The sequence below is a fragment of the Amblyraja radiata genome, chromosome 23 (assembly GCF_010909765.2).
Source record: "Amblyraja radiata isolate CabotCenter1 chromosome 23, sAmbRad1.1.pri, whole genome shotgun sequence".
Taxonomy (NCBI): domain Eukaryota; kingdom Metazoa; phylum Chordata; class Chondrichthyes; order Rajiformes; family Rajidae; genus Amblyraja; species Amblyraja radiata.
The window spans coordinates 31393706-31418657 of NC_045978.1; the positions used below are offsets into that span (position 1 = coordinate 31393706).

Below are 24952 nucleotides of genomic sequence, written 5' to 3' on the forward strand. Positions count from 1 at the left end.
CAGGCCATTCGGCCCGTAGTGCTTGTGCCGTACATGATGTTATATCTAACCTATTCAATACCAACAAGGTACTGGAGTAAGTTTCCCACTGCTTCCCTTTCCATGTGGCTTTCAGCGACTTTGAACTCGGGGACACAATTCAGCGTATGTGGCCGCTTGTGTTGGGGCTGGATGAGTTGCCGATAGGGAGTAGGAGCTGGGAATGCGAGTCCCCGATGAATGAAGGCGTAAAGCGAGAGCCATAGAATATCAGAATTGTGAAGGCGCAGGATGAGGCCACTCGGCCCATGTGGTCCACGCCAGCTCCTGGTGGAACAATCCTTCCATTCAATTGTATTGTCTTCTGGGATCCCAGATTGCCTCGATTTCCATCACACCCACAGGCAGTGAGTTCCAGGTCAGAAGAAGGGTCTCGACCCATTCCTTCTCTCGAGAGATGCTGCCTGTCCCGCGGAGTTTGTTACTCCAGTATTTGTTGTCTAGCTTCAGAATTACACTCAACAACAAAGGATGTTCTCGCATCCTTCCCGTTGCCCTTCCGCTAACGTTATAAATCACGCGATCTGATTCTGAAACCCATCAGCTAATGGGAACGTCGTCCTTCTGGAAATAAAACAGAATGATGACCTTTTTTGGCACCCTAGGGATATTAATGACATTCCGAGCGCAATGTGCGCAAACCAAGAGCCGGCTTTCAATAAAATAAATCTGAGCAGAGCAACGTGAGAAGTCCCGAACATAACCTTAACCCTGAACATATTCCAAATCAATTCCTTTTTGAGGTTGTCCAAATTAAATAATGTAAATGTCCACCTTGTTTTCATGTTATGTTTTACATTATATAGCATTCTAATTCATATTGTTAATGTTGCCTGCCTGCTGAAAGTAATTCATTACTTCTGTGATAAAAATGGAACTGGCCAATGTCTCCCTTCATGAAGCAACATGAAAACAAGGTGGACATTTACATTATTTAAGGTGGGCAACTTCAATAAAAACAATAGATTTAGAATATGTTCAGGTTTAAGATTAATCACTGACTTGCTTGACTTGCTTTAGCTGAATCTAAAGCTGTTTCAGTCGCTGCAGTAAATAATAGTATTTTCATGGTACGGTGATCATGTAGCTGTGTGAAATATGCACCAGAATACAGGTCCGTTCATTTTCTCAAAAAAAAAAACAATCAAGATGTATTCATAAAAATAATGCTGTTCTGTAATAATTGTTTAAGTTTGTTTGTTCCTCTCTTGAAATTGAAAGATTAAGTAATAGAACTTGCAAGTTTTTCAGTATTTCTTTAACAAGTCACTTTGAAGATTAGGTGTCTGTGGAAGGTTGCATGAACAACTGAAGAGTCTGCCTCCATTGTACTTCCATGGACTGTACCTCTTTGATCTTTGTTGTGTAAACATAAGGTGAAATGAAATATTGGAGGGTTCTGTGAAGGACGGGCAGTCCTTCTTACAGAACATCTACTTAGAAAGGAAATAAATCAAAATCTTCCTCAACTCGTGTAGTTTCTGTAAGAAAATGAACAAGAAGGGTTAATACTTTAGCCATTTGGTTGAAAATTTTCAAGATATTTCGTAGTACCTTGGTATAGTCAATTTTCCCTCATATTTTGTATTCTCTCCTTTTTTTAGTTCCCTGATCAATTAGAAAGTTTCATTTCTCCTGTACTATTTATATAATGTGACCTTTTGTAGTACATTTTGCATGTCAATATTAAAGCACTACATGAAATCTTCTATAGGTTTTACATTCCAGAGAACTAAAAACTCAAATTATGTATTATAATTTGGGAAGGAAATAATGATGTAATTGCTTAATAGACAACAATAGACAATAGGTGCAGGAGTAGGTCATTCGGCCCTTCGAGCCAACACCGACATTCAATGTGATCATGGCTGATCATCCCCAATCAGTACCCCGTTCATGCCTTCTACCCATATCCCCTGACTCCGCTATTTTTAAGAGCCCTATCTAGCTCTCTCTTAAAAGCATCCAGAGAACCTGCCTCCACCGCCCTCTGTGGCAGAGAATTCCACAGACTCACCACTCTCTGTGAGTAAAAGTGTTTCCTTGTCTCCGTTCTAAATGGATTACTCCATATTCTTAAACTGCGGCCCCTGGTTCTGGACTCCCCCAACATCGGGAACACGTTTCCTGTCTCTAGCGTGTCCAAACTCTTAACAATCTTATATGTTTCAATGAGATCTCCTCTCATCCTTCTAAACTCTAGAGTGTACAAACCCAGCTGCTCCATTCTCTCAGCATATGACAGTCCCGCCATCCCGGGAATTAACCTTGTAAACCTACGCTGCACTCCCTCAATAGCAAGAATGTCCTTCCTCAAATTAGGGGACCAAAACTGCACACAATACTCCAGGTGTGGTCTCACTAGGGCTCCGTACAACTGCAGAAGGATGTCTTTGCTCCTATATTCGATTCCTCTTGTTATAAAGGCCAACATGCCATTCGCTTTCTTCACTGATGACTTTAATGCATTGGAGAGTGAGATCAAAGAACATGATTTGTCCCTGCTCCCAACACTCATTAACCAATTATTCCTCTTTTATGATTTATCTCGATGGTCACCGTTTTAAATCCATCAGAAAGCTTTTTTTGTTATTGGAAAGATCTTTGCCTCATAATAATAAAGGGCCAGTGAAGCATTAGGCATTTTATGTGAGGCATATGTTAAAAAACGGGATATAAATGTAGTCAGGTTAGATGTGAGAAAGCACACTTTTAGATTCATCAGCATCTGGAACATTTACATGAGTGTAGTTTTGTGCAATGTTTCAAAAGAGAGGTAGACACTTTTTTTGAGAGAGACAGGCATTTTTATTTGCTAGTTGTATATAGGAGATCCACTGATGTTATAAGGAATGAAGGGTTACCAGAGTATTTGTTGATTGTTTTCAAGAGTTTTAAAGGATTTATTTCCTAAATTGTTCTTCACTTATTTCTCCTAGGTGATTATATGATCATGGGAGAGATGTACAAGCTTAAAACATGGGCAAGCTTGATAGATTTGTTGTTTCATCCCTCAGTTCAGTTCAGTTTATTGTCACGTGTACCAAGGTACAATGCTAAGCTTTTATTGTATACTATCCATTCAGCTGAAAGAGTATACAAGATTACAATCGAGCCATTTACAGTGTATAGATACATGATAAGGGAATAATGTTTAGTGCAAGGTAAAACCAGCAAAGTCCGATCAAGGATAGTCTGAGGGCCACCAAACAGGTTGATAGTAGTTCAGGACTGCTCTCTGGTTGTGGTAGGATGATTCAGTTGCCTGATAACAGCTGGAGGCCTCTTGTGAGGTCATGACTGTGGTTGATTCCAGAGTTCCGGTGCTGAAACCAGTTTTTTGCTTTTTATTCCATGATGGTAAACTGAAAAACACTGGCATTGCTTTTGAGAGCAGTTTTATTTATAACTATTGCACACACATAAGTTAAAGAGACACCTGGAAACGGAAGGATTTGATGAAAATGTTCTTTATTCATCACATGGTGGAAGAATCTTGTTGAAATTAAAGCACATTGAGGTAGTATAATCTTTAATGACAAACAAAAAATAGTTGCATTTTTCAGGGTATCTTGTCTGTGATAACACTTGGGATGGGAAACTAACTCCATACAGAAAATCAGTTTATTTGATAATATCTTCGTATTATTTGATTTGTTGGATAGCATGCAAAACAAAGCCGTTCACTGTACCTCGGTACATATGACAATAATAAATGTAAACCTAAACCTAGATAGTTCAAGGATCAGGTATCCATTAACAAAACAAAGAATATCAAATGTGTTCATTTTGGAAATATCCCTTTATCAAGTTCTCTTTGTAGCCTTCCTCACTTGTTGAAGGCATTTCATTTTTAATCACTATCCAATTGATAATCATTTGGCTTCAGAACATTTGTAAAGACACATTCAGAAACTCATTACATAAAATTAATACAATAAAATAAATGAATTTAATGTTGTATTGGCAGTGAACTGAATTGTCAGAGATGTCAATCACACAAACGATGTATTTCATCTTAGTTTTACTTTTGGGACATAAATCCAAAATATTTTCAAGAAGTGTGTTTGATAAAAGATCAAAACTGAGCAGTGCTTTGAATGTTCTGTCAAAGTATTGCCTCACTGTGCTTCAGCACAAGGTACAGAATACATGCGCCAATCTGATAAATCATGAGCAATGTTATAAATCTTTAATTCATTCCTGTCTCAAACATTCGAATGGAATCATTAAATTATATAAAACAAGTAGAATAATAAAGCTGTTAAAATAATAGAAAGTTGTCCGAACATGTGCGTTTCTATGATAACATTACTCAACTATATCTGGGTATATCTCATTAATTATTGTACAGGAAAATCATTAATTCACAGAGCTGTTCTCTGCCCTCAGGAAGTCTACATTTTAATTTATTTGTTAGGCACAGTAACTGAGTAAATATGCAGTCATCTACTATGGAGCAGATGATTTCATTGTTAAGCAAAACACAAGGTGCTGGAATAACCCAACAAGTCAGGCAGCATCTGTGGAAGGAATGAACAAGCAAGTGCCAGAGATAGGCCACATACAAACTGGAGGAACAGCACCTCATATTCTGCTTGGGTATGAATATTGATTTCTTCAATTATAAGAATCAGAATCAGAATACAGTAATACTTTATTTGCCAAGTATGTTTTGTAACATACGAGGAATTTCATTTGCCAAGTCAGTCATACAAATAAAAAGCAACAGATCACCCAAAACACATTTTAACATGAACATCCACCACAGTGACTCCTACACATTCCTCACTGTGATGGAAGGCGAAAGAAAGTTCAAGTCCCTTCCCTTTGTTCTCCCGCAGTCGAGGGCCTTGAGCCCTCCATTGACAGGACAATCTTGACACCCATAGTCGGCGGCATCTTGGCCTTCCACATCGAGGCGATCAGCTACTGCATCGGGGGGATGTCAGCTCTCCCGCTCTGGACGATTGAACCTCTCGTCGGGGCTGGTTGAACCTTCTGCATCATTGGAGCTTCCGACTCGGCCTCTCCCGAGACTGCGAGCTCTTGATGGTAAGTCCGCAGGCCGTGGTGGGAGCGATCCCAGGCAAGGGATCAGCTCCGATGTTAAGTCCGTGCCCCGTGGTGGGGCTTAAAGTCAGTCCGAGGAGGCCTCTAGCTCCATCGATGGTAGGCCGCAGAGCGCCCGGAGAATGCGATGCGAAAATCAATCGCGTCTCCGGCAAGGTAAGAGCCTGAAAAAAAGTTTCCCCCGATCCTCCCCCCCTCCCCCACATAAGACAAACTGGAGAACATTATAACAAACTTTTACCAAACACTAAAAAAATTTAAAAAGATGAAAAAATGAACAGACTGCCGGCGGAGCTGCCATCGAATGGCGCCCCTGGTGGTCTTTCAGTAACACCCCCTTCACCATCTCTCTTTCCTGTTCCCCACCCCTACCCTGGTGCACACCTGGTTTAGTTTAGTTTAGTTAATTGTCACATGTACCGAGGTACAGGGAGAAGATTTTTTGCTATTTACCTATTTCTCCCACTGCTTCGCCCTTTTCTTCCTGCCCCTGTCCATTTCTACTTATATCCCTCCCTCTGGCTTTCCATTTCATTCCTATTCTCTCCGTACCTGACACCCTTTTGTCTCTTTGTCATCTTTAGCTTTTATCCACCTATCTTTTTCATCTCTAGCTTTTGTCCACCTATCTGCTAATCAAACCGCCTTCACCTGTGTCACTTGCTAGGCTTTGTCCCGCCCCAACTTCTTTTTCAGCTTTCTCCCCACTACTACAACCAGTCTGAAGAAGGGTCCAGACCAAAACGTCGTCTGTCCATTCCCTCCACAGATATTGCCTGAACTGTTGAGTTTTAGTTAAGCTTAGTTTGGCGATACAGCAAGGAAACAGGCCCTTGAGCCCACCAAGTCTGCAACGATCGGAGATCCCCATACACTACCACTGTCCTATGTGCTAAGGACAATTTACAATTTTACCAAAGCCGAACCTGGATGTCTTTGGAGTGCTGGAGGTAATCGGAGCGCCCGGAGTAAACCCACACAAGCACAGGAAGAACGTACAAACTCCCTGCAGACAGCACACAGATTAGAACCCATGTGTCTCTGGCTGTGAGGCAGCAACTCTACATCTGCACCATTATTGCCACCCTAGTTACCCTTGCACTTTGTTCTTGTACAAGATTCTAACATCTGCAGTTCCTTGTGTCTGCATATTATTTTCAATGTTGTTTCTTACTCTTCATGTATAAAATGTTTTAATTTTGTGGACTCTCAAAAGCAATTGGTTGACTGGAATTTACAGAAAATGTGTTCAGAACTCTGGTCTTTAAAAACCTTTCTCTGCATAATGTATCACAGAAACGCTGTAAATAGATGGAAAGACTAAATTAGAATGTCATCAGTGCATTAAACCGGTACTAATATTAAATATTCACAATATTAAACCATTGATTAAATGCAATGAATTTTTGCATGTTTTTAACATACAAAGTGCATGAAATTGATTTGCTAGGACAGTAATTCCTTTATTATGTTTTATTTTGCATTCTAAACTTTATTTTTCGTTTATTTGACAACAAATGTAATATATTTGATTGTACACAAAATTGCTGGAGGAACTCAGCGGGTGCAGCAGCATCTATGGAGCGAAGGAAATAGGCGACGTTTCGGGCCGAAACCCTTCTTCAGACTGATAGGGGGTGGGGAAAGAAAGAAGGACAAAGGGAGGAGGAGGAGGTATATTTGATTCATCATTTCTAGATTAGAATTCAAAATGCGCATTAATTCTAGTCTTATAAATTATACATATTACAAACCATGCTTCATAATCCATTTGTATAGTATTTCCATCCTACAGACTGCAGCAGTTCAAGAAAACAGTATACCAAGATAGCGAAAATTGAGTTTGAGTTTAGTTTATTGTAACATAAACCGAGGTACCGTGAAAAGCTTTTGTTGCGTACTAACCAGTCAACGGAAAAACAATACGTGATTCGGGATCAGTGAGGGATGGCCAAGTAATGCTGACCACCAGTGGTGCTCACATTCAAGGGACGATTATATATTTTGATAAGAATTCATTCCGTTTTTAAACTCGAGTGTATGTGCTCCCTTTAATGAATGAATCCGGTAAGAACCTCGTAAGTTGACAAAGACAATAGGTGCAGGAGTAGGCCAGTCGGCCCTTCGAGCCAATGTGATATTTGCTGCACTCCTGGCAGGGCACCTACATTGTTCCTCAGGTAAGGCAGAGCAAAACTATGTGCACATGTGATCTCAGCAAAACCATTGAGATTTCAGGGCTTGCTCAATACGATCTCAAATACATAATCTGAAGGGTCAATTAAAAGATGGAATTCGATGCACTGCGCAACAAGAGAGTGAATTTTCTTGATAGATTCAAGGTCTGTAAGGGGTTTGACACCATTTTTCAAGACTTTGCTTTCTGTGTTACTGAGTGTGAGGTTCCCCTTCCCAGCATTGAGAGGAAGTGGAGAGAGTGGAGAGCATAAAGTTCCTCGGTGTGCAAATTACAGACAGCCTCACCTGGTCCAGGAACACCACTGGGACTGTTAAACGGGCCCATCAGAGGCACTTCCTGAGGAAACTAAAACAGGCCTCACTCCCCACCAACATCCTCAGGACTTTCTACAGGGGTACGGTGGAGTCTGTATTCACGTACTGCATAAATACGTGGTACTCCACCTGCAACTGCTCGGACAGGAAGGCTCTGCAGATGGTAGTGAAGGGAGCAGAGAGGATCATTGGCGTCTCCCTACCCTCGGTACAAGAACTGTTCCAGAGCCGCTGTCTGAAAAAAGCTCAGAGAATTGCTAAGGACAAACTGCACCCCCTCCACATACACCTGGATCTCCTGCCATCAGGCAAGAGATATCGCAGCATCAAAGCCCGGACTACAAGACTGCTAAACAGCTTCCTGCCACAGGCTGTGAGGCTGCTAAACAGTCACTCTGTACTCACAGTCACCTGATTCTGCGGCTTGGCACGGACACTTTAATAACTGGCACTGGCCACTTTAATAACTGGCACTGGCCACTCAAATCAGCTGCCCCGGACATTTTTATGATTGGTTTTACTGTATTTTAACGTTGTTGTTTTACCTGCTTTTAACTATTTATACTGTTCCATCAGGGACTGGATTGTTTTTAGTGTTATTATGTGTGAAATGTTTTAAATTTCATGTGCGATGCTCCGGTATTCCCTGGGAAACGTCTTTTCATTTTGCACTGTACACTGTTGCTTGCAAGATGACAATAAAGGTTGGTTGATTGATTGATTGATTGATTGATTGATTGATTGATTGATTGATTGATTGATTGATTGAAGCTGCTCATGCCAGTAAGGCGATGAGTGTAACAAACTGCATGCAGGTTCAGTGGCTCAACTCCACTTTCCTGCCTGTTCACCATAATCCTTGCACCTCTACTTTCCAAACACTCTCGAGCTCAGCCTTCGGCATACCCAAGACATGGATGGAGGTGATTCATAACGAGAGCAAGGCGCCTTGCTCCCAAACTCCACATTGGAGGGAACATAATGGCCAAATCTTGTCTGTAGATGTGTGTACAATTATACATTGACCTATATCAAGCTCTGCATCAACCCCTCGCTTCATTTTAACAGCAGAATGACTTCTTAAACAACAATGAATTCTCCATCTTTAGGTGACACCCCCTTTATTCGAACCCCTCTCTTTCCTGATCACCCCACCCCGCTCTTTCATCAATTTCTTTCACTATCCTGCTCCCCTTTCTTTTTCCTTCCCTTCCCCTCCTCCCTATCTACTTTCACCTATACCCCTCCATTTGGTTTTAAATTGCATTCCTCTTTCACCCCTCTGCTTATCTGACACTCTTTTGTCTCCACGTCTCCTTTCTGTCTGCTTTTGTCCATTTCATCACCCCCTTTTGTCACCTTTTCATCTCTTGCTTTTGTCCACCTATCTGCCAATCAAAATGCCCCTCAGCTATATCCACCTATCAGGGTTTCGGCCCGAAACGTTGCCTATTTCCTTCGCTCCACAGATGCTGCCACACCCGCTGAGTTTCTCCAGCATTTTTGTCTACCTTCCACCTATCATTTGTCAGGCTTTATCCCACACCGACTTTTACAGCCCCTCCACCCCCACTACAATCAGGCTTCTTCTTCTTGTGTATGGCGTGCACAGCCTAAAGTTGAAGGACAACTTGTTCTATTTGATCATATTTGATTGTGCACGCCAGGTTGATTGCATTAGTCAAAACAGGGCGGACCACATGAAGGTTGCAATCTCCCACCCCACAATCAGGCTGACCTCTAGAGATTCTGCCTGGTCTGTTGAGTTACTCCAGCACCTTGTGTTTCAGCATCTGCAGTTCCTCGTGTCTCCAGGGTGACTTCTTTAATGGAGACACAAGAAACTGCTGGAACCTTGAGCAAAAAAAAACAAAAAACTGCTGCATGAATATCTGTTGTTTGAACATAATTGTTTGGACAGGTACATGGACAGTAAAGGTTTAGAGGGATATGGACCAAAGGGGACTAGTGTAGATGTGGCATCTTGGTCAACATGTGTAAACTGGACCTAAGAGCATGTTTCCGTGTAATATGACTCTATAACTACAAGACTAATTATTCTCAATCCTATCATCATTTGCACAAGTTGAGGCTAAGTAGTTGGTGCTCTACTGCTTCAGTTTCTGGAGGGTAGAGCTTCTATTCTACTGTTAGACTATTTTCAATGACAATTTTCAATTTCCACAGCCTGCCAAGCTTATACCAACTGGCAATTAGGATGACACATGTAACTTCCTGATCCTTACCACTCTTATTCTCATCCATCAGTGTCCGTTTTCTTTACTGTTTTTTCAAAACGCCAGCCCATGATATACATTATGTGTCTCCTAGCAACCAACTCACTATTCCAGGCTTCATTATAAAATGTCATAATTCTGCTATATTTCTTCCCTTGTTAAAATACCAACATGAAGGATGTGGGCAAACTCTATTACAACTGCCATTCTTTGATGCTTTGAACTGTGGAAGGTATAAGTGGAAATGTAATTTAAGACTTGTCCAGTGAATAATGACACCAACATGACAACCGCTGAGTCCCAGGAAGAAAAGGTCATGATTTTGTCACCGTAATCACTAATCATCTGCACATTCATTGCGCGATGATCTTGTCCACCAACAGTAGCAGCAAGTTGATCATTATATGTCCTGGTGGGTTTAATTTATGTGACTCTGAACTTTGGAGAAGCAAACAAGTGCACTAAATCTCACAGGACATTCCTGTCAATGACTACTCAAAACCAATGTGAATGCTGTTGTTATGAGAAGTAGCACTTATTCCAACCTGGAAGGATCCCAGAGCAAAGGAGACATTCACTGGAATATAGTTTAGTTGTACATGTCTGTAATAGATTATTGAGAGCAACCAATATCGCTCTGCAGATACACACAATTCTACTGATATAGGCCTTTCTTGTCACATATTCATTTTTCAGAATGTGGGTGTCATTAGACAGGTTGACTTTTATTGCCTATCTCATATTACCCCTGAACGAGGTGGTCTGCATGGCAATTTTAAGAGTTAAGCAAATGGTTGGGTTCTGGACTCACGTATGGACCAAACCTTGAAAGGATACCACATTCCCTCCTCTGAAAGACAATAGTGAACCAGATGGGTTTTTATGACAATCTGAGTTATGTGGCCATCTTCATTAAATCTAGTTTAAGAAAATATATATATTTTATCATCTGAATTTAAATTCCATGACTGGGATTTGAACTGGAGTATTTATTCAAATCCCTCTGGTTCCTAGACGAGATTTAAGCGCCAGAACACTACCTTGTCCAAGTCTGATTCATGCTACACCCCATCATTCCATACCCCTTCATATGAGGTATTTTAACCAAAGTGACGGAAGATCCACTGATTATTGAGGATAAATGTAGAAAAAAAGTCAAGCAGACTCTCCTGGGATTGTGCTTGAGGGAGAGTTCTGTTTGCTTTTGGAAATGATCCTGCTCATATGCAGTATATTCAACAGGTTATTACCAGGAAGGACTTCTCGACATGCCTATTAAAATTGCCTTAGTATCTTATTGCCATTTTAAAGCCTCTATTTTAATGTACTAATGAAGCTTAGCAGCCTAAATATATGTACTAATGATGACAGAAGTCTAGGCTCAGGCATTTTAAGTCAACTACTATGTTAATCTCAGCAAGATAAAGGAGTTAAATTTACACTGAGATTCTTGAATGTGAAGTAAATGATCAAGGAAGGATTAATTATCCAAAATGCCATCTGCAGCTCAGTTGGTAGTGTGCTAAGCTTTAAGCCCGATGGTTTTGGTTCAAGTCCAACTCCACAGACTTCAGTTCAAAAATCAACGTTTGCATTCCAATGCAGAACTGAGAAAATGATTAAGATAATATGTTACATTTGGGCCCAGTTAGCTCTCTTGGGTGGATGTAAAGCCAGGAATTACTAGCAGGGTCTTGGACAATAATAAAAATTCACTAAAACATTAATTGTGCACACAAATTCTTACTGCCTTTTGCAGGAGCTTGTTGTGCAAAATTAGGCCATTATGTGCTTTTAAGATGGACTGAGAAGGCACCATATAAATGCATATTTCAGTTTCATGCAGATGTAAGAGTAAATGAGATGCATTTCTGGAGCCAAATGATGTATGTATTGTGAAGACCATGAGAGAAGAATCCAAAATTATGCTTCATCATGGTCCTTATACCATTCTTAGTATTGTTTTTTTTCTGAGGAAATCATATCAGCAATGGGAAACATTTCTATCTATCGCCTACATTTTTAATCCTAATTTGCTCTGAAAACTGTTTCTGCACTGCACGATCAATATTGCCAACTATGATATCACTCTCAGCTGCTAGCATTTGACAGAGTTACTGTTCACCGCTCTTCAGTTAATTCAGTTTAGGTTGCAGAATAAATTTTATTCCACAAACATTCCGTCACCTTCTCCATTAAATAGTAATTTCTTCAACTATTTTCTTGCAATTCTTTTAAACATTGATTTTTTAGTGGACTTTGCTGAAGTGATGCTTAGGAGGACTACTTGCTATTGGTTTAATTAGTCCTCGCCATCAGCTTATTTTAAAGACTATTATTATCACATAAGATCAATGTATAGAAACTTTTAAAAAGCTGCTGTGGTTGAAATACTATGGTTATCTACATTTTAAATAATGAAAGAAACATTTAACTTTCTAACTATTTTATGTAGTCACCACTTTCACTATGCCACAAATTCTCTCAACATAGCAAGTTAACATCTATCAAATAATAGTATTCCCATAAATTTCTAAACATTCAGAGAGAACACATGGTGAATGATCTATAAAGTAACAATATCTGAAACAGCTGAAGAGTTTCTTTCCCAACTTGAACCTTAGATTTAACTAATTCAAGTGATGAAATACAGAATAAATTGGAAGTAATTGTGTATTATCAGCTCGGCAGTAGGAGCAAAGCTTAGATACAATCAGTACTTGGTTCCTGTCTATGCTTTTGCTATTCATTGGGATAATTAAATGCTGTTTCCGGTATTAATAGAATCTTCATGGCTAAGTGTTACTAGGGAACAGGTTCAAGGATCTGACTAGTGGAACAGAAAAAGGCTCACTCATCTGTTTAGTTGCAAATCAGTTTTATTGGCAAGGGAGAACAAAAACAATATTTGTCTTGGTATGCGCTGGGTCCAGTTTACAGCAGCACACCTCTATCTCTCTCTCTGCCTCTGTCCACGGCGCTGATTGCGACTCAGCCCGTTGGTGAATCCCTCTCGTTCATAAACAAACTTATGGCTTCCTGGCGCCTGCCTTTATACAGGTAGGAAAGCAGCTGTTGAAATAACCGCCGGTAAGTCCTGGCCAATAGTGCTGCTCCCAAATACAAACTATAACCAATGGCAGGTGACTGTATCTGAGCGAGCCCCCCCTCTTTTGGGGACAAAGCGCTATCAGCCGCAGACTGGCGCTTAAAGCAATACACAGCGCTACAGACTTGCCGCGCAAATCAATACACAAAGCGCTGCTGGTTTGACGCGCAATGGTTTATACAGAGCGGTGTCGGCTTAACATGTGGGAATCTAAATATAGCGCTACCGGCCACAGCACTATGGACTGTTTGGGCAAAATTCTCGTTTTACATTCCACCCTTTGAACGGTGTGGTTACCATCACATCGGGCCGGCAGGCTTTATCACGTCACATCCGGCCCACAGGCGCTACCTCGTTACATCTGGCCCACAGGCTATAAAGTCCACGCGGTCATGATGCCAATCCGTACATACAATGTCGTAATATTATGGCCAAAAAGATTGTCCCAATGGTCAGTCCCCAGTGCACCACTGTTTTACACCATTCTCCCGAGGGATTGTAGTCGTGGTACTGTTCTCCGACCCTTCAAATCTTCTCGACGGCTTCCTGGATGTGGTCAGTGAGTTTGGTGATGTTCTCTTTTACCCCATCCAGGGGCAAACCAGTCACTGAGTCTGTATGACCATGCATGGTATAAATTAACTTGTTTTTGTTGGAGGTCACAAGCCTTAATGCCGTCATCAATACCACCAGAGATAATCTGATCGCTTGTGTCATTAAACATTGCTCCCAGTAGTTGGTACATGTTTTGAACGTATGGATTGCAGCCTTATTCCGAATGTCACACAGCTTCACTGTTTCATCGTCGCTTGCTGTACAGACCAACTGTGGTCCCCATCGGGCTGGATAACATGAATTCACAAAGGATGTGTGACCTTTAAGTCTCTTGATTCTTTCACCTGTTTCACTGTCCCACACTGCTACAGTTTTGTCTGTTGATGCTGGAAAAGGCATGCTGCCGTCTGTGTTATAATGCAATTCCATCACTGCTCCACTGTGACCTTCCAATGTAGCATAATTATCGCAGTCGCCATATACATTCCAAAACAATACGAGTCAAACAAATCCTGCAGATGCCAGTGTTAATCCATTCTAGTGAAATTTACAACAATAAACTTCTTCCTCATGACCGGTTAAAAGCATTAGAGGAGCTTCAAGACTCGAGGTTCTTGGTCCCACCTTCAGCACAGCCTGCTGCGGGCTCCCCTGCACTGAGGGCAGCAGCTTGTTACGGGGGTGCTTGGCCTGCACCAGCACCATCTCGTTTGCTATTTCTTTTTACCAAACATTTGCTATTCTATTCGTCAGATCCTCCCGACTACGCCAATTGTTACAAGGGAACAGGTTCAAGGATCCGACTAGTAGAACAGAATAAGGCTCACTCATCTGTTTAGATACAAATCAGTTTTATTGGCAAGGGAGAACAAAAACAATATTTGTCTTGGTATGGGTGGGGTCCGGTTTACAGCAGCACACCTCTCCCTCTCTCTCTCTCTCTCCGTCCGCAGCGCTGATCATGACTCAGCCCGTCGGTGAACCCCTCTCATACATAAACTAACATGGCCTCCTGGCGCTTGCCTTCATACAGGTAAGAAATCAGCCGTTGAAATAACCGCCGGTAAGTCCTGACCAAGAGTGCTGCTCCTAGATTCAAACTATAACCAATGGCAGGGGACTGCATCTGAGCAAGTCTCCCCTCTCTTTGGGAACTAAGCACTATCAGATGCAGACTGGCACGTAAAGCAATACACAGAGCTACAGACTTGGCGCTCAAAGTAATACACACAGCACTATAGACTTGGCACGCAAAGTAATACAAACATCGCTGCCAGTTTGGCACGCAAAGTTTTAAACAAAGCGGTCAGGTTAGCACTTGGGAATCTAAATATATGCGTTACCGGCCTCAGCGCTATGGGATTTAAACATAGCGCTATTGTCAACAGTGCTATGGGTTTCAGAAGTTTCGGGCAAAATTCTCATATAAAACTAAGGTAGTGCAAGGAAATTTGATGGCTATTTGATAGTCGCGAGCTGTTAATTTCCTTCCCAACATCAAGATATAAAAGTTATTTTCAGTCAACTGTTCATCATTGTTAGGCCATTTCAGTTCCCAGTGGATATTAATGAGCCTTCAAAGAATGGGGCTGGAATTTATTAAACTGCAGGCATTTGTCGTATGTTAGTGCTACCACGAAACTACCTGCACCCAGAAGAGCATATAAAACCCCAAATGGGAAGATGAAGCCCAAGGGGTTGGTAACCTGGGTCCTAAAGACCCAGGCCCGCAACCTTGGCGTGATCTTTGATTCCACCCTCTCCCTTGAGCCTCACATCCGCCATGTCATTAAAACCTCCTTCTTTCATCTCCGCAACATCGCCAAACTCAGACCCTCTCTCACACCGCCCGCTGCTGAAAGACTCATCCATGCCTTCATCTCCTCCCGACTGGACTATTGCAACTCACTTCTCCTTGGCATCATCTCCACCTACATCAACCGACTCCAACTGGTCCAGAACGCAGCCGCCCGACTCATCACCCACACCAAATCCTGGCATCACATCACTCCAGTCATCAAACAACTTCACTGGCTTCCTATCTCCCACCGGATCACCTACAAAATCCTGATCGTCACCTACAAAGCCCTCCACCATCTGGCCCCCCCATATCTCACTGACCTCCTCTCCCCCTACCAACCCTCACGGTCCCTCAGATCCACATCAGCCGGTCTCCTCTCCATCCACAAGTCCAACCTCCGCAGTTTTGGGGACAGAGCCTTCTCCAGGGCAGCTCCCAGGCTCTGGAACTCCCTCCCCCAACTGATCCGCAATTCCGTGTCCCTCACCATCTTCCAGTCCCGCTTCAAGACCCATCTCTTCACCTCTGCCTATCCTTAGCCCCACGTCCCCCTCCCTTTTCATCTGTGCATTAATTGCCACATATTGTGTTTTGTATTGAATTCTGTCTTTACTTTGTGTACTAGTCATGTCTCTACTATTTATTTCATTCCCCTTACATGTTTTTCCTCTACGTGCTAAATTTTTGTAAGGTGTCCTTGAGACTCTTGAAAGGCGCCCATAAATAAAATTTATTATTATTATTATTAAAGATCAATTCAGTTATATCCTTCCCTCCTACAGCTTGATATAAGTAGGGAACAACATGGCCATTTGAGGTAGAGAGGGTGGACATCTTTCCAAAGGTAGGCAGTTGGTAACGAAGTGCACAAAAGCAAATGATGTTCCCCTCTGCGATCCCTGCAACTATCACTGCGATGTCAAAGGACAACACTGGAAACAATCCCGGTGAAACCTCAAAAAGTGCATGGTATTCCATGTTGTTGGATCTTTGATGCTTCTGTTTTATAATTGTTTCTACTTATCTCACTTTGTAGGTAAACGCATTCCTCTCCTTTGTCATCCCCATGGTAATGATCTCAGTCTTGAACACCATCATCGCCAACCAGCTGATAGCAATCTTAAAGCAGGCGGCTCCAGAGAGCGGGGTGTGCATCGTCGAGGGCCAGCAAAACACACTGAGCATTGTGGTGGAGCCAAGCCGGATCCAATCCCTTCGTCATGGAGTCAAAGTTCTCAGTATGTATAATCCCTTCACTGGTCACTATTGTGTGCCTTTGAAGCAAGCCTTCATTCCATCATAGCCCTGTGACAGTATGTGAACAGTACGCTTTCTCTAGGGAGCCTGAGCCGTGAGCTGCTCAACCATTGACACCAGCAGTTTTCTCAAGAGGTTATTCAATGTATTTGTGCAATTGCAGAGGAATGTCAGTAGAAACATCACAAGTTCCACTAAATCACAGACACACTGTGTGGGTGGGTTTCCACACTCTATCTGCCAAGATTGTAACATTCTGATTGAATGAACACCGGATGAAATTTCCTGACCATCAAGAGCAAAATGACCATGAAATACTTACTCTGCAAATGTAGTGAGCAACATTTAAAACATCCCGATACAATACAGTTTGGATAGAGATTACCAATACTGCTATTACTAGTATTTGGCGATAGAGTAAACCCTCATTATAATATATTGGTTGTGGGGGAGGTGGGGGGGGGGGGGAAGAACGGTCTCCGTTATTGCCGATTGTCCGCTATAACAGAGTAAGGGTTTCTCCCCCATTGACATCGCTGTCGGGGCAACGGATCAGAATCCTGGAGCCCCATCACTGAGAGCTCAGTGGGACCTCCCTCAGCACACGGTGCACAATGGCCCAAGAAGTATGCCCGGCACTACATTGTCCAGCACTGCTGGGGAAGGGCAACAACCACTACTCCTGTTGCTTATACCCTCAATCTACTACAAAACATTGTGATCAGTTTCTGTTTAGTCACGAGAGCTAATGTCCCATCTGTAGCATAGTTTATTTGCTGTGATCTTGTCATTACAGGCCTCGACTTTTAGCTTTGTTTTCAATTAATTCATAACCTCAGGTTTAACATTCCAAATGTTTCTTTATCAGCCATGGATTATTGAAACTCAATATAACAAATTAAAACAATCCAAGGTTCGTTAAGAATATAGAAATTACTGGAAACACACCACAGGTCAGGCAGCATCGTGGGAAGAGAAACAGAGTTAAACTTTTAAGTCAAAGATTCAGTTCAGAATAGGTGATTCCTTTGTTAGCAATCAATTGGACACGTTCCTGCATGGTAGAGGACCCGAAGGCTAAAGCATAACAGGTCCGAGGTGGAACAAGGATCCCGATGTGAAATGTTACCCATCCTTTTTTTCCAGAGATGCTGCCTAACCCGCTGAGTTACCCCTGCACTTTGTGTCTATCTTAGATCTGAGACATGTTGGCAACTTGGATGCAAGCGGTGCTGGCTCGAATGGCCGAATGGCCTCCTCCTGCACCTATTTTCTAAGATTGGCTTGGTGATAGGAAGCTAAGGGTCATGGTGGATGGGTGTTTTTCTGACTGGCAGTCTATAACCAGTGGTGTCTCACAAGGGTCAATGCTGGGATCTTTGTTGTTTGTGATATATAACAAACTCATCAAGAAGGCTGGATCTGTCCTGGGGACGGAGTTGGATTCATGGGAGGTGGTCTTGGAGGGAAGGATGCTCCTCAAACTCCAGAGCATCCTGGACAATACAGCTCACCCCCTCCATGACACACTGGTCAACCTGAGGAATACCTTCAGGAACAGACTGGTTCCACCAAGATGCAGAACGGAACGCCACAGGAGATCCTTCTTCCTTGTGGCTATCAAACTGTACAACTCCTCCCCCTTCTGTCATGGGGTAGACTGAGACTGAGACTGAGACTGACTCCCCCCCCCCTCTGCCCCCTCTCCCTAATCTTTGCATATCCCCAATCCTTTCCACACGTTATTTCAATTTCATGTTTCATGGATTTTGTGTTTTTGTGTTTTTATGACTGTTGGCAGATCAATTTCCTTCTGGGATAAATAAAGTTCTATCGTATTGTATAGTATAAAAGACTTGGATGAGAATGTAGGTGGTACGAATTGACAACATAGATATTTGTGGAATTGTAATTAGTGAAGAAGGATATCAAAGGATACAGCAGATGTAGCTTAACTGGAAAGTTGGATGGAGCAGTGGCAGATGGAATTTAACATAGACAAGCATAATGCACTTCAGCAAGTCAGTCAGTTAGAACAGAGAATAAATAGAACAGGTCTTAGGAGTGTTGGTGAGCAGGTCCATAGCGCCTTGAAAGTGACATCACAGGTGGCTAGGGTAGAGAAAAGCAATTTGGTATGGTTGCTTTCATGGGCTAAAAGTCATTGAGCATAAGCTTTGGGATGTCAGGTTGCAGTGACAGAACATTGGTGAGACTGCAATTATTGTGTACAGTTCTGGTCACCACACTACAGGGTGTAGCAGCAATAGACAGAGTGCAGAAGTGATTCACCAGGATGTTGCCTGGAATGGAGGGGAGGAGGTTGTAGTTCTAAGGAAAGATTTCATCAGCAGGGTTTATTCTCCAAGGAATATAGGAAGATGAAGGGTGACCTTACAGAGGTTTACAAAATTATTTGATCTGATAGATACAGTAGCTGGAATTTTTGTCCCAGGGCAGGAGAGCCGAGAACTGAAGAGTGCAGGTTTAAGGTGAGAGGGGTAGAGTTTTCACTTAGTGGATGGTGAAAATCTGAAATGCGCTGCCAAGGGAATGGCGGAGGCAGATACGATTGCAATGTTTAAAAAGGCATTTGAACAAGTACTTGGATAGGAAAGAAGTAGAGGAATGTCAGCCTGTTGTAGGCACGTTATGTAGGCATAGATCAGCATCAAGGTCAGCATGGATGATCAGGCTGAAGTGGCTGTTACTGTGATGACTTTGGTCTATTGACTCAACACGATTCAGATATGGCTGATGAAGTCAGCATCTCTCTGCATGTTTATCAATTTCAAAATGGAGGAATGTGTTGATAGGAACTGCAGATGCTGGTTTATATCAAAGATAGACACAAAGTGCTGGAGTAACTCAGCAGGTCAGGCAGCATCTCTGGTTAAAAAGGATGGATGACACCTCTTCAGACTAAACATATTTCCTTGAGACATTGCTCTCGAGCAGTTCCAAATGCCTGTCTCTGATAATCGTAGAGCTGCTCCTTCAGCTGCTCGCCTTCAGCTCTTCACCTTCCCACCCACCCCCTACTTTCAGTCCGAAGAAGGATCCTGACCCAAAACGTAACCCTTCCATTTTCTCCAAAGATGCTGCCTGACCTGTTGAGTTACTCCAGCGCATTGTGTCGATCTTCAAAATGAAGGAATATGGGCAAGGTAGTTTTGTTGTATAAGATTTGGAAAATTAGAACAGTCCTACCGTTATTGAAGCATGAATAAGATGTAGCCGTATAAAACAATACCGTGGGCATGGGCGTTCTCCGAATTGTCATCCTGCACTGATCTTATGGAATTCTTCCTGAAATCTTCGAATTTCTATCTCTTAGAAACATAGACATAGAAACATAGAAATTAGGTGCAGGAGTAGGCCATTCGGCCCTTCGAGCCTGCACCGCCATTCAATATGATCATGGCTGATCATCCAACTCAGTATCCCGTACCTGCCTTCTCTCCATACCCTCTGATCCCCTTAGCCACAAGGGCCACATCTAACTCCCTCTTAAATATAGCCAATGAACTGGCCTCGACTACCCTCTGTGGCAGGGAGTTCCAGAGATTCACCACTCTCTGTGTGAAAAAAGTTCTTCTCATCTCGGTTTTAAAGGATTTCCCCCTTATCCTTAAGCTGTGACCCCGTGTCCTGGACTTCCCCAACATCGGGAGCAATCTTCCTGCATCTAGCCTGTCCAACCCCTTAAGAATTTTGTAAGTTTCTATAAGATCCCCTCTCAATCTCCTAAATTCTAGAGAGTATAAACCAAGTCTATCCAGACTTTCTTCATAAGACAGTCCTGACATCCCAGGAATCAGTCTGGTGAACCTTCTCTGCACTCCCTCTATGGCAATAATGTCCTTCCTCAGATTTGGAGACCAAAACTGTACGCAATACTCCAGGTGTGGTCTCACCAAGACCCTGTACAACTGCAGTAGAACCTCCCTGCTCCTATACTCAAATCCTTTTGCTATGAAAGCTAACATACCATTCGCTTTCTTCACTGCCTGCTGCACCTGCATGCCCACTTTCAATGACTGGTGTACCATGACACCCAGGTCTCGCTGCATCTCCCCTTTTCCTAGTCGGCCACCATTTAGATAATAGTCTGCTTTCCTGTTTTTGCCACCAAAATGAATAACCTCAAATTTATCCACATTATACTGCATCTGCCAAACATTTGCCCACTCACCCAGCCTATCCAAGTCACCTTGCAGTCTCCTAGCATCCGCCTCACAGCTAACACTGCCCCCCAGCTTAGTGTCATCCGACCTTTGATCCTGTAGATCAAAAGGATTAATTTTGATTGATTGGGTGATTGATACAAATACATCGATAGATGCTCCTGAACACATCATCAGTGATGTAACCTGGGGTCATTGGGTGTTTCGGGTCTTTCAACATCAGACACCCTCACCCAGGCGACCCGGTAAAAGATACATTTTGGAAAGAGGCCCGCCTGCCCATCAAATCCACGCTGACCATGGCTGGCTCAGCAGTTCACACCAGGGGAAATTTGCAGAGATCGATGAACTTACAAACTCATAAATGTTTGGGATGGGGGATGAAATTGAAGGACCGAGAAGAAATGCCAGCATCACAGGGAGAATGTGCAAACTCCACACAGACAGCTTCTAAGGTCAGGATTGAACTTTGGTCTCTGGCCCTGTGAGGCAGCAGCTCTACCAGATGCGCCACAGTGCTGCCCTCACGTTATTTTCCACTCACTGTATGTTGCAACCCAGTGATGTTCTGGCATAGAGGGTTCTTCTGATAACTTCTTTCTTTCCTTCACAATCTTCTGCTGTAACACGGAATAACCCTTGAGTGTGGTTTACGGGCCAGTAACATTCTCTCATGATAATCTCTAATCATCAATTGTAAACGCTATCAAAGGACTATTGTGATGTGGCAATTAGGCTTAAACCCATCAAACCCTATTCACTTTCCACCAGTAGACAAATTAATCAATTAGACTTAACAGTGCTGGGTTTTATAATTCACTTGGTGCTACCTGGAAGAGAAAACACAACCAGCAGCAATAACAGAAAGAAAGCATGATAAAGATTGGTGGAAGGTGCAGCATGTTGGTGAATGTAACACTTTGATTGTTTTCTCGATTGTTTGAATACATGTGGTTTGGGGAAAAAGTATTGTCAATGTTCATACTTTTATAGAATACTGATACTATTTGCCCTAATTATTTGAATTCCCGATTCAGATGAAGAGTGGAGTTATGTCATACTATTACTTGCTTTCTCACAATCTCCCTTGATCTCATTATAAAGCAGATTAAAGTTGAAGATGTTTTATATACAGTCGCTATGTTGAGTCCTTTCATCTATCAGACTGTAAGTGATTGTTGCATTGCATTAATGAAAGAGGCAAATGACAAAGGAGTGCTGATCACTAGTGTATGCCATGACTTTGAAATACAAGCACATAATGCAATATTCAGGAATAAAAGTAATCTTATTCATCGAATTCTTCCTGAAGTCTCTGGTGGTATTTGTGAATTTCGTTTAGATTGTCCATGCAATCTTTCCGTTTGGATCAAATGTTACAGTTTCTGATAGTAGATTTCTGATTAAGGATCATGTTACTACACATTCTTCAATGTTTCCATCTTTTTCCACTTAATGTATCTTTTAAAAGATACATTAAGGTACATTGCAACATGCAGTGGAGCATTGGAACAACATGGAGCCACGTATGCCATTCTTGTGTGAGCCAGTTATATTTTCCTGCATTCTGGGATTTTAAAGTGGGTGGCTATGGGACTCTATCAATTAGCTTTCAAACTTCCACAATGATTGTGTAGGAAGGAACAGCAGATGTTAGTTTAAACCAAAGATAGACACAGAATGCTGGAGTAATTCAGCGGGACAGGCAGCATCTCTGGAGAGAAGGAATGAGTGACGTTTTGGGACGAGGCCTTTCGTCAGAACAGTGATTGTCATATTTTAAAATTCCAGAGATTCGAGAATAGTTCTTATGGATTGGAAGTTAGCAAATACAACCCCACTTTTTAGAAGGGGTGGGAAAATAAAATAAGGAGTTATTGACTGTGGAAATTGCAGGAATTATATTATTATTAAGGAAATTGAAACAAGCCACATAGAAAATAGTAGTAGGACTGAATGTATGAAAGGGTAATCATATTTGGCAAATGTAGGGTTGGAAGGTTTGTTTGAGATCATGACCAATGGAATATATATAGATTAAGCAGTTGATGTAGTGTATTTGGACTTCCAGAAAGCCTCAGTAAAGTGCCATTAAAGAGATTATTAAATAATAATTTTGAAAAAGGGTTCATGTCCAATATCGTGTGCGGACGGGACGTCGAAGGCGAGAAGCCGAAGTGAACAAGTAGAAGCCAAGATACCGAACGGAAACGACGCCGAAAAGCCAAATAACCAAGCTCAGGCTGGCAACAGATAACCTCAGGATGGCCCATTGTTGGCTGAGGACGGTGTACAAGAGGGATACAGGGATTCAAACAGTGGAACTGATAGGATGACCAGGGAGGGTGTGAGAGAGGGGAGAAGGGTATGCAAGAGACATTTGAAGTTAGAGAAATCAACATTCATACTGCTGTATACGATAGGACATGTTTGGGGGGGATATGGACCAAATGCTGGCAGGTGTAGGCAAGCTACTAGTGTTGTTGGGACATGTTGGCCAGTGTGGGCAAGTTGGGCCGAAGGGCCTGTTTCCACACTGTATCACTCTGTGACTATGACTCTACTCACCGGAACATTATCTGAGTCCCCAACCTGAGAAATATATACTTACAATAGCAAGGCTACCATGAATTCAGATGCAACTGTCTTGCACATGGAGGGAGCAAGTAGGCTAGAACTATACTCTCTATATATTTGAAGAATGAGAGGCAATCGCATTGACACATACAACATTTTTAATGGGTAATTGCAGGGGAAATGTTTTCCTCATCTGGGGTACGTGGAACCCAGCAATCTCATATTCAAAGTACACGATTGGTCATTTTGGACAGAGGCGAGAAAACATTTCTTCAGTCGGAGGTTAGACTTCTCTATCCAAGAGACTGTGAAGCCTCTGTCAAGGACAATGAGAACGAGATCAATAGACTTTTAAATATTAGATGAATCAAGGGAGATAGGGTTAGTGCAGGACATCGGCACTGAAGTAAAATATCAGATAGGATTGTATAGACTGGTGGATTCCCCTACTCCCTATGCTTCCAATCGTTATAGAGTCATACAGCACGGAAACAGGCTCGTCGGCCCAACTCGTCCATATCGTCCAAGGTGCCCCATCCACACTAGTCCCACCTGAACATGTTTGGCCCATATCCCTCGAAACCTTTTTCTATCCATATCTCAAAGAGTCTAGTTAGTAGGGACATGACAGTTCTTCAAGGAGGCTTTGAGAACATCCATAATCCTTTACTGTGACAAAGTGACAAATTGACCTGCTATCTCTGTTTTTATTATGTTCTTACAACCTTCCCACCAATTCATAAGGCAACAAAGCACCTCCCCTTTAAGAGGTGTGTGCTGGCTTTCAATACTGTGGGCGAACAGAAGCTGATGCAAATAATTCATAAAGTCGGGCCTTCCTGTTAACTAATTAACATGATCGTTACTGCTGGCGGGATATTCTAATCATTTTAATGAGCCACCAGCTGTGAAGTAAACATCTGTGCTGCACGAGGAGCGCTGATAAAATGCATAGAGTTGCTGCGCCATTATGGAAGATCTCTTTGTCATGTTTCAATTGCATAGTTATTACAGCTGAAATATATGCCATTCAGACTAAAAGGTCCATAGTGTATTTCTGTTTCATGCAAGTCTCTTTATCGGGTTTACCTTAAACAACTTCCAGACTATTACCATCTCCTGCTGTTTCAGATAGTGAGTTCCGTATATTCGGCGAATAAAAATGTCCCTCCTGAGTTTCCCTTTGGATTTTTAAGTCGGTATTTATTTCTAATATTAGGCAGCTTCTACAATGAATCAACGAAAAAAAACTGGATGAGCCTGGTATTATACTGCGCACAGTGGTGTTTGCAGGCTAATCAAAATCACTTCATGTTCAATAAATTTATTTCAAAATACCAATAAAAACAGTAAACGGATTAGCATTTTACATCCTAGTCGATTTTTAAATTGGGAAAAATCACACTAGACAACTAATCATTATGAAAGAGTGGACCACCAAGTTAAAGATGCCTGCAATGGATGGGAAAGGTTCTTCCCTGCAATATGCTCTTGCCAAATCAGCCCTTGGTATTAGTAAGAGGACTTGATCCTCTTACCTCATATTTGTGACAGATAAAACAATAGTGCAAATGAAATGATAGAAATACAGAGCAGTTCTCTC

At 42.1% G+C, this 24952-nt stretch overlaps 1 protein-coding gene and 1 pseudogene across 1 annotated transcript in view; one reads left to right on the forward strand and one right to left on the reverse strand.

The window, feature by feature from the left end:
* The window catches only part of ntsr1 (neurotensin receptor 1), a 39519-nt gene that overhangs the window by 1052 nt on the left and 13515 nt on the right, over window positions 1–24952 (forward strand). The window contains exon 2 of the mRNA XM_033041252.1: window positions 16365–16566. Coding sequence (XP_032897143.1) covers window positions 16365–16566 — 202 coding nt within the window. The remainder of the gene's footprint in view (window positions 1–16364; window positions 16567–24952) is intronic.
* On the reverse strand, window positions 13498–14428 carry LOC116986119 (annotated as a pseudogene).